The sequence below is a fragment of the Atta cephalotes genome (assembly GCF_000143395.1).
Source record: "Atta cephalotes unplaced genomic scaffold scaffold00063, whole genome shotgun sequence".
NCBI classification, from domain to species: domain Eukaryota; kingdom Metazoa; phylum Arthropoda; class Insecta; order Hymenoptera; family Formicidae; genus Atta; species Atta cephalotes.
This window is the reverse complement of record NW_012130127.1, coordinates 804,951-814,950: the sequence shown is the minus strand read 5'-3', so window position 1 is coordinate 814,950 and position 10,000 is coordinate 804,951. Positions and strand designations below refer to the sequence as shown.

General features: G+C 31.1%; 1 protein-coding gene across 1 annotated transcript in view; it reads right to left on the bottom strand.

The window, feature by feature from the left end:
* Positions 1-749: 749 nt before the first annotated feature.
* LOC105623753 (proclotting enzyme) overlaps positions 750-10,000 on the bottom strand; it is a 22,557-nt gene continuing 13,306 nt past the window's right edge. The window contains exons 5-9 of the mRNA XM_012205133.1: positions 9,304-9,628; positions 8,429-8,655; positions 8,044-8,239; positions 6,108-6,379; positions 750-1,045 (exon numbers count right to left, since the gene is read on the bottom strand). Of these exons, the coding sequence (XP_012060523.1) occupies positions 750-1,045; positions 6,108-6,379; positions 8,044-8,239; positions 8,429-8,655; positions 9,304-9,628 (1,316 nt within the window). The remainder of the gene's footprint in view (positions 1,046-6,107; positions 6,380-8,043; positions 8,240-8,428; positions 8,656-9,303; positions 9,629-10,000) is intronic.

Below are 10,000 nucleotides of genomic sequence, written 5' to 3'. Positions count from 1 at the left end.
ACATCTCTGTTTGAATTATTGTACGATAATCGAGTATGCTTTTTATATTTTCAGAGCTATAAAAGAAAAGAGATGTAAACGTAAATCCAAAATGCTTTAATATCCATAAACATCAGAGTATCTTGATATAGTCATCAAATTTCTTCAAATTCTCTTTTAAAATAAATCTGCAAAAAATAGATTAATTAAAAAAAATCAAATATCAATTCCTGAAATTTTTAAAAAAATTAGTATTTATTTTCACAAAAATTTTGAACATATTTTAATTTGTCTGTTTCTCACAGGAAATGATGTTGAAAATTAATTTTATATATACAGGGATGGTATTCGTATATTATATCAGTTCCATCTTTTTTAACAGAATATATCAAAATGTATTTATGCATATATATATTTATACATACGTTATTTTTCAGAAGCACATACATACATGTTTATATATTGATTCAAAAGTATTTGTCCATTCTGTCTTTTTTAATTAAATAGGAGTGAATTGCAATTTTCTTTTCTATTCTTCTATATGTTAGATTTTTATAATAATTCTATTATAAAGATTTATAATAATTCTATTTTTCTATATGTTAGATTAATAGTAATAATAATAATGTTTGATAATGTTGTTAAAATTTGACTCTACATATATGTAAAGAGAATAGATTTAAAACTGAATTTAGATATATGAAAAAATACAAAATCGGGGTGGGCAAATACTTTTGCTCGATAGTATAAATATTCTGCCGCATCATCTATCACTTGATATTATCTTTAATCCAGTCAATATATTCGGAGACACGCGTATACACTCCAGGATAGCCGGGTTCTCCACATTTATTTCCGAACGAGACAATGCCAATTTGTGTCCATCGATCCTTAATCCGCAACATCAATGGTCCACCCGAATCACCTTGACACGCGTCCTTGCCACCTTGCTTATAGCCGGCGCACAAAAAATTGTTAGTAATTGGTTGAAGGTAAGCCATGTTGCAATCCTCATTCTTCCACACAGGTAAGACCGCCTGTTGTAGAACGGAGCTGTCTTTTCCACCTGTTATACCGCATCACGGTTACGATAATTATTACAATTATTACAATTAAGAATACGAAGACATAAGAATGGAAATAAGTTCATTATTTACAAGTTTATTAAATTTAAGATTGGAAATTTAATTTGATTTCATGAAATAAATATATTCCATGAAATAAATATATTCCTAACTAATTCTGTAAGATATATAGGATGTCTCATTTTCATTTAAGCACTAAAATACCTCGAAAATAATGTATTTTCGAAAAAAATATGTTAAATAAAAGTTGTAGAAGTGTGTTTGAAGAGGATCAGATGAGCTATTTAGATTTTAGGTTCAGGGCCCACTTTGAATCCAATAAAACTTAGATTGATTTCTTTTCTAGAAACTCCTATGTTTTATTACAGATTCATATTCTATTGGAAAAAATAAGGAAATTTTGTTCTTGGTAATTTTTCGCTAAACTCCTTTCTCCAAGACACAAAAGCGTTCAAAGTTCTTATTTTGAAACATTCCGGTCAATAAAGACAATTTATTGAATCCAAAGTGAACACCGGATCCAAAATCATAAGTAAATCCAAAAGCATAAGTAGCTCATCTAATAGCACCTCTTTAAATCCTAAAATTTTTATTTGAAACATTTTTTTTTTATAATGTTTATAAAATCAACATTATTTTTATAAATGCATTATTTTTTGGTACCTGTAAATTAAAATGGAACAACATGTTATGTACATTGTACATCCTTTTATAAAAGACAAATTATCATGTTTGAGCACATATTAAGTCCTCTTATTTTCTATTTCTTTAAAGAGTTATAGAACTTTAAAAGCAACGCCATTTCAAAGACTTGTTGTGTTCGGATGCAGAGCGTCCCGCCCGCGTCGCTGCCCTTTCCTATCGATCTAAACGATCCATACCAATCTTCATTAAATTCAAATGAATCCTGTATTACGACTATAAACAACGTGAAAATCGGTTGTTGTCTGAAAAAAGAGAGACTAGATATCCGGTTGGATATCCGGTAGAGCAATTATTCGGCTGCATACTGGATATTTTCTCGGATATCAAGTACAAATTTCCCAAAATCCAGAAAAAAGAAAAACAAAGGAAAAATAGCGATAATTATTTTCTTAATCTTCTAAAAAAGGAAGGGCAAAATAAAAAAAGCAGAAAATTCAGCTAAAAAGAAAAGAATTCTACATCAATGACGCAAACTTTCAATATATAATAAAATTTTAGCCGGATATTATATACAAGATGTCTCATAAGATGGCTCCGAGCCACATTGGGGGTGAAGAATGGATCAAAGGGAACAAAAAATTCTTATACTATTTTGAGATACTCGCTATAGTTTTCGAATTAGAAAAGGAAATGTCTAAGCCAATAACGATTAGCCGCGCCGCGCGAATTCGTAGGACGGCCCACTCGAGCGGCGGCGGCGGCGGCGCGCAGAGAGAGGGAAGTAGCGCTTCGTTGCCTAGCACAGCCTGGCATGGCGATTCTATGTATCGCGCCGTATCGCGCCTACATTATCCAAAAATGTTATTTTAGCTGAAGTTTTCCTTATACATTTCTTATCATTATAAATCACGTTATTTAGCACGATTAAATACGTTTTAACAATTATAGATATTAATTAGAGCATTACGCAAAGCGTATGCTGATCGTCGCGATACCTTTCCGCTGGCTTTATATGATGTTTAATTACGCTTCGAGATACACTTCGTCGCATCGTTTTATGCTATATTTAATCGGAGTTTTATTTTTTGACATGTTAATGCATGTACACTGAAATTATAATATAAGCTCGCGTAGATAACCGCTACATTGTAAATCCAGATGTATTATTCCATGTACAATAACGCATTTGACTGAGGTTTTTTTTTGAGGTCGTTTATTTTTGTCTGGAGAATAACATATTGCTCATTAAAATCGGAGAGGAGCAGTTGGGTCCCTTTCCTTGTAAGTTACAGATTTTTTTAATGTAATGAATGTAATGAACATTTTAATGTAATGAACAATTTTTAATGTAATGAACATGGGCATTAAATTTGATGGATAGTTTAATGAAAATAAACTAAAACACTCAATTTTCAATTATTGTTTTTTCAATACATTTAAGTTTTCAGTTATTACAAATTTAAACATCTCATTAACGTATACATAAATAATCTTTTCAATCACAGAAAATTTAAATTTTATTCGTCAGTAAACATTAATATTAAAGATTAATATTTGGGAGTACAAATAAGTTTCCGCCGTTTGTAAAAGACGCTACTAATAAACTATAGTTAAAATTGTTTGATGTAAAACGATATATCGTAAGATTAGACATCCGGCAACACTATAACCTTGAAATATTAGCGATTTTGTATTAGCATCATATATTTTTTTTGTACGAAAATGTCGAGTTTGAGCCGAATAAGCGTCATTTGCGAGAACTTTTGATTTATTTCTTTAATTTGAAGAAATCTGCAGCTTAGACTCAGATTGCTTGTAGATTGCTTGTAGAAGCATATGGTGCTGCCTTAAAGTGAGAGAAGTTGTCGTGAGTAGTTTCAAAAGTTTAAGAACGGTGAATTTGACATCGAAGACAAAGAACGTAGCGAAAGGCCAAAAGTGTACGAAGATGCGGAATTGGAAGCATTGGATGAAGATTCGTGCCAAACGCAAAAAGAACTTGCACTTACATAAGGAGTGACTCAACAAATAATTTAATATCGTTTGAAATCATTGGGAATGATTCAAAAGCAAGGGAATTGAGTTCCATATGAACTGAAGCCGAGAAATGTTGAACGCCGATTTTTCACATGTGAAATGCTGCTTGCCAGGCATAAATGAAAAGGTTTTTTGCATCGTATGGTGATAAAAAATGGATTCACTACGATAACCCAAAAAAGAGGAAATCATGGGGACCACCTGGCTATGCTTCAACATCGACAGCCAAGCCGAATATTCATGGAAAAAAACTCATGTTGTGTATTTGATGGGATCAGCTTGGTGTCATGTATTATGAGTTAATCAAACCGAACGAAACCATTACTGGGGCTCTCTACCGAACACAATTGATGAGATTGAACCGAGCACTCAAGGAAAAACGTGCCACTGCTATTCCAGGCATGACAAAATTATTCTCCTGCATGATAATGTTCGACCACATGTTGCGATGCCGGTCAAAACCTACTTAGAAACATTCAAATGGGAAGTTCTACCCCACCCGCCGTATTCTCCAGACATTGCTCCTTTCGACTACCACTTGTTCCGATCGATGACGCATAGCCTGTCTGAGCAGCATTTCACATCATATGAAGATACCAAAAATTGTATCCATGATTGGATAGCCTCAAAAGATGAAGCGTTCTTCCGATGCAAAATCCACATGCTACCAGAAAGATGGGAAAAAGTAGGCTAGCGATGGCCATTACTTTGAATAAAACATTATGTTTTTTCACAATAAATGCTTAATTTTTGATAAAAAACGACGGAAACTTATTTGTATTCCCAATAAAATTTAAGAACGTTTCTAATGTACAATTAAACTTGTTAAACGGTAAGAAACATGTGAAAAAAATCTCAGTCAAATGCGTCATTGTACATGGAATAATACATCTGGATTTACAATGTAGCGGCTATCTACACGAGCTTATACTATAATTTCAGTGTACATGCGTTAACATGTCAAAAAATGAAACTCCGACTAAATATAGCATAAAACGATGCGACGAAGTGTGTCTCGAAGCGTAATTAAAAGAAACATCGTATAATAAAGCAAGCGGAAAGGTATCGCGACGATCAGCATACGCTTTGCGTAATGCTCTAATTAATTACATACACATCGCTTAACATATCTATGATTGTGTTAAAACGTATTTAATCGTGCTAAATAACGCGATTTATAATGATAAGAAATGTATAAGGAAAACTTCAGCTAAAATAACATTTTTAGATAATGTAGGCGCGATGCGACGAAACACATAGAACCGCCATGCCAGGCAACGAAGCGCTACTTCCTTTTCTCTGCGCGCCGCCGCCCCTCGAGTGGGCCGTCCTACGAATTCGCGCGGCGCGGCTAATCGTATATTGGCTTAGACATTTCCTTTTCTAATTCGAAAACTATAGCGAGTATCTCAAAATAGTATAAGAATTTTTTGTTCCCTTTGATCCATTCTCCTCAATGTGGCTCGGATCCATCTTATGAGACATTCTGTAATAATGATATTCGACTATCCGTCCGAATAGTAAAAAAAATACCGGATAATACAGGATATCGAATATTTTCCGGATATCCGATATCTCTGATTAAATCGACATTAATCTATCACAGTTGAATATGAGAAAAATAATCGACTATGATTTGTCAATTTCCTACGACTTAAGACTTATTCCACGATCGTCTACGACTCCCTGTAGACTTCACATAAGGATAACTTTGAACTGATTTTATAAATATATTAAAGCTATCTGATTTTGTTTTATTGAAATTCTCTTATTTTTAAAAACAATATGCAAAAAACATCAACATATAAAACGTGTCATTTCTCGTTTGTGACATCACAATTCAATATAGCTGCAGTAACAACTCAGGAACCTTAAATATAATATTTCGTGGAAAATAAAATTTTTTATATTTCTCTTCGTACAGTCTCAAAATGACAAATGTAAATTTACAAAAATTTACTGTCTATCTATTTTTTTATCTTAGACAATTTACTGAAGATAAATAAGATCTTGACTACTGCATGCAGGCATGCGCGAACTGCAATGATTATTTATAAGATGCTATTATTATTCATTAATTATTTTATTATATTTGTTGTAACTTTATCTTAATTTTATTATTAAAAATACATTTTTTTAAACAAAAAGAACACAACTTGCTTCTTTGAATAAAAATTTAAATAAAAATTTTTATAATGTTGAGAAATATCCTATTTTTCGATTCGTTTTTACAACCTTTTAATTTGTATTTAAATTTTGACTTGATTAATTTTATTTTAGTGATTCTGATAATAAAATTGATTAAGAATTTAAATTGATGATAGTCAAGATCAGAAGATATATCTGAGATATTTCAATTACCGTAGTAAGTGTTGCCCCAACCGGCGACCGTTGGTCTAGTGCCGACCAACAAATCTCCACGAAACCGTGGCAAGCAAATGGGTATCACATATGGCGATCTTCTTACGAGGCTAGTGAGTTCGAGGACGGCGATATCGTTGTGAAAATTAGCGCGTGAAAATTTTCGATGCGCGTGAATTTGCTTTACCGCATAAGTCGCTGGTGATGAGGGCTCATCATCGTTTTCCAGATCGATATCGCCAAGACGCACAGTAAACTGGCGAGCAGAGAAGCTGTAATCCATCAAAAATTTTTTTTTAATACTTACGTAAAAGTATATTTGAGACAAAGCATTATCAGTACCAAAATCGTATAAATGCATTTTATTATATGAATGGGTTGTAAGTGCTGTGTTTTACATATTAATAATTTTTTTTAAAATAAGCATAAAAATGTTGATACAAAAATGAGTGACAACTTAATCATTTTGGTTTAGGCTTAAATGTTTTAAAATTTTAACCATTTTTTTTTAAATTAGAACTTAATTAAAATTTTTGCGAATCCTGGAAAAATTTTAATGAAATCACTGGTCAAAATGCTGCAAAACTAACATAAAATTCATTGCAATATTATTAATTTCATTAAAATTTAATTAAAATTTTAGGAAAATTTTTGTACAGAATTTTTATATAGAGAACTAAAAACTATTTTCAAAAGGCATATCTCATTTACATTCGTCTTTGAACCTATAATTTATATTCAAGGAACAATTTCATAAAATCAGTGAAAAGTCTCATAATGTTGCACCTTTTATCATATGCTGAGTAGTTTTCTTCTTAGGAGAAATTGAACTTCGATGTCCTTCTGGTGGCAGTACCGCGTATTGGCTGTGGAATGACCAAATAACGACATTTCGTAATTTTTTGGAATTTTTGATGAGGTTGCAAAGAAAAATGCAAATACTATGTAATAATAAACAAAACATCATAACATTGTTGAAATTGTAATGAGTTTTCGATAAAATTGCAATAAAAAAACAAAGATACTCTTTAATGACAAATTAACGACATTTTGTTTTAATTGTAATACATTTTTGATGAGATTGCAACGAAAACGCGCAGGTATACTAGCACCTGCATTTTTTGTTGCAACTTCATCAAAAATTAATTATAATTTTAACAAAACATCGTTAATTTATCGTTACAGATTATCCACGCGTTTTCGCTGCAATAAAATCTCATAAAAAATTCACATACAATTTCAACAAGATGCCATTAATTTATCATTACAGAATATTTGAGCTTTTTCGTTGTAATTTTATCGAAAATTCATTATAATTTCAATAAAATGTCGTTAATTTGTCATTACAAAGTATCCGCGCGTTTTCGTTGCAACTTCATCAAAAATTCATTACAATTTCAACAAAATGTCGTTAATTTGTCATTATAGAATATTTGAATTTTTTCGTTATAGTTTCAGTTTATAAAAAAATTATTATAATTTCTATAATATTTCCTTACTTTTTTGTAAAGTTAATTTTTTATTGAAATTTTATTTTCATTGGATTCTCATTAAAATGTTATTTGTTTTTCATTAAACAAAATTAAAGAAAATTATCTTCTCAGCAAAATATAATTAAAATTTCGTTGTATAATCAATTTCAAATGTAATGAAAAGTCAAATTAATCGAAATTTTATCAAAGGAGGACGAAAACTCGTCGATTTTTGTCCCCAAGCAGAAATTGAAATGGTTTTTTTTTATAGTTTTGGAATAATCAGTTTTCCATAAATATAAAGGAAACATAAAAAGAATTTCTTATAAAAATTTTAACTAAAGCAAATTTTAAAATTTTTAGAAAAGATAAAAACCTGAGTAAACTATTTGTAAATTTGTTTTTTAATTTCTGATTAAAAAAATAAGAATTTGCGTAGATTAAATGTTGATAGAATTGCTTACGGTCGCTGATGCTGATCAAGCGTGCAATGAGCAGCGGTGAGGATATGGCGTGGTCCTATTAATGATCCTCCGCACCAGAATTCCGTTCGCCGGAAGCCATGAAGGAAGATCGCCGCCATCCAAGGCCAACGACCAGATGGCGCATCTTCTCCCCCGACCACTCGCCCTCGACCACCTGAATATATCATCCCGCACTCTAGACAGATCAGTATTCTTTGTTTCGAAAAAGCTCTTTCACAAATTTTTATCTATCTATCTATCTATCTATCTATTTAGCGAGAAGTACAAATAATAATAGAAGAGTAAATAAATTATTCGATAAAAATTCTGTTTTAATCGGTTTTGCCGATTGAATATTTTAATGCAAAAAATTACACTGAAGTACCATCATCATCTTGAATAAAATTGTTGTCAATTGTCGCTATTGTTTCGAAGTCACTCGTATTGTTGACCAACGAGACTGGCGACAGGACAGTATGCGTTGTAGGTCTTGTCGTCGAGGATGTCACTGGGTAAAGCGGTATTGGACGTGGTGTAGAGGTTTTCGTTGGCCGAATCGTTGGTCGTGAAGATTGTCCAACATTGATCCCGGAAGATACACCTCCAGTGATACTGTAATATTCATTCATTTAACAAGTACCCTACCTTTATGTTTCTCGCCGATTTTATTAAAATTCATTGTCAATAAATTTGTAGAGTAATAAAAAATAATAAAATATATTATTTTATATCAGCAAAAATACAGGATAAAATGATCCCTTGTATTTATAAATCAGTAATTAATTCATTGCATTTAAGCTTAGGTATTACAGCTATTTTTGAATCTTAGCGATATGACAAAAAAATTTTCATATTGCTGAAAGGAAATTAAAAATTGAAATTATAGAAATAATAATTATAGAAATAATAATTATAGAAATAAAAATGGCGGATACAATATGGTGACTTGATAAATTCCAACAGTCTTATCTCGCTCTTTGTAGAATTTAGGAATAATCAACAAGGAGGTAGTGAGAGACTATCCCTATTTATTGTATTTTTTTGCCGGTATAAAGAAATATTGTCTATTATTTTTTATTACTCTACAAATCTACTAAATTTCAATAAAATCGGCGAGTAAAAAAAGATAAAATTATTTGTAAGTTTCTAATTGTAAGTCTTTTTTACACGAGAAAAAAGATATTTAATGTTAATAAAGTTCTCCTAAAAATTAATAAAACGGATGATTAGACAGAAACTTGATTTTAATGAAGAATTTACTTAGGAATAGAAGGATTGTTGATTTTGTCTACTGGGCAGCAAACTCCTGGCACAATTAGCCTCTTAAAGCACCACGAAAGCCTCAGCTTATTAAAATCAAGTAACAATTGCGGGCAATTACTGAGATCCTGGCACTTGCCAGATCCACCGTCAGCAGTCGTGCATACAGATAAAGAGGATTCCTCTCTCCTGTCTCTGTTTACAAGTTCTTCCCCAGACTGTTGTTGTTGAATCGACGGCGTTTGTGTAGAAGACGTGATTGTTTGCCTCAGTGGTAATGCAACGCTACGTACTAAGGGCGCTATACTATCCGTCACATTGCGACCTGGAAAAAAGATTCAAGGAATTCGTGTTTAGAAGTGTACATGTAAAAAAATATTAGAATTGTTTAATTCTATGATATTTATGTGATAAAAATCAATAAAATTTGATAAACCTTTTCTTAGAATTTTACATATAACTTTTTAAAATTTCAATATTCAAAAATTTTAGATTATTTTTATATATGGTAATTTTATATTATAATTTTCTAGGAAAATTATATTATATTTTTTAGATTTTTTTTTGTTCACATGAATTATAATACTTTCAGCAATTTTTGTTAAAATTTTTCTTATATTATAATTTTTTTCAGCAGTGTGTATATATATATATATATATATATATATATATATATATATATATATATATATATATA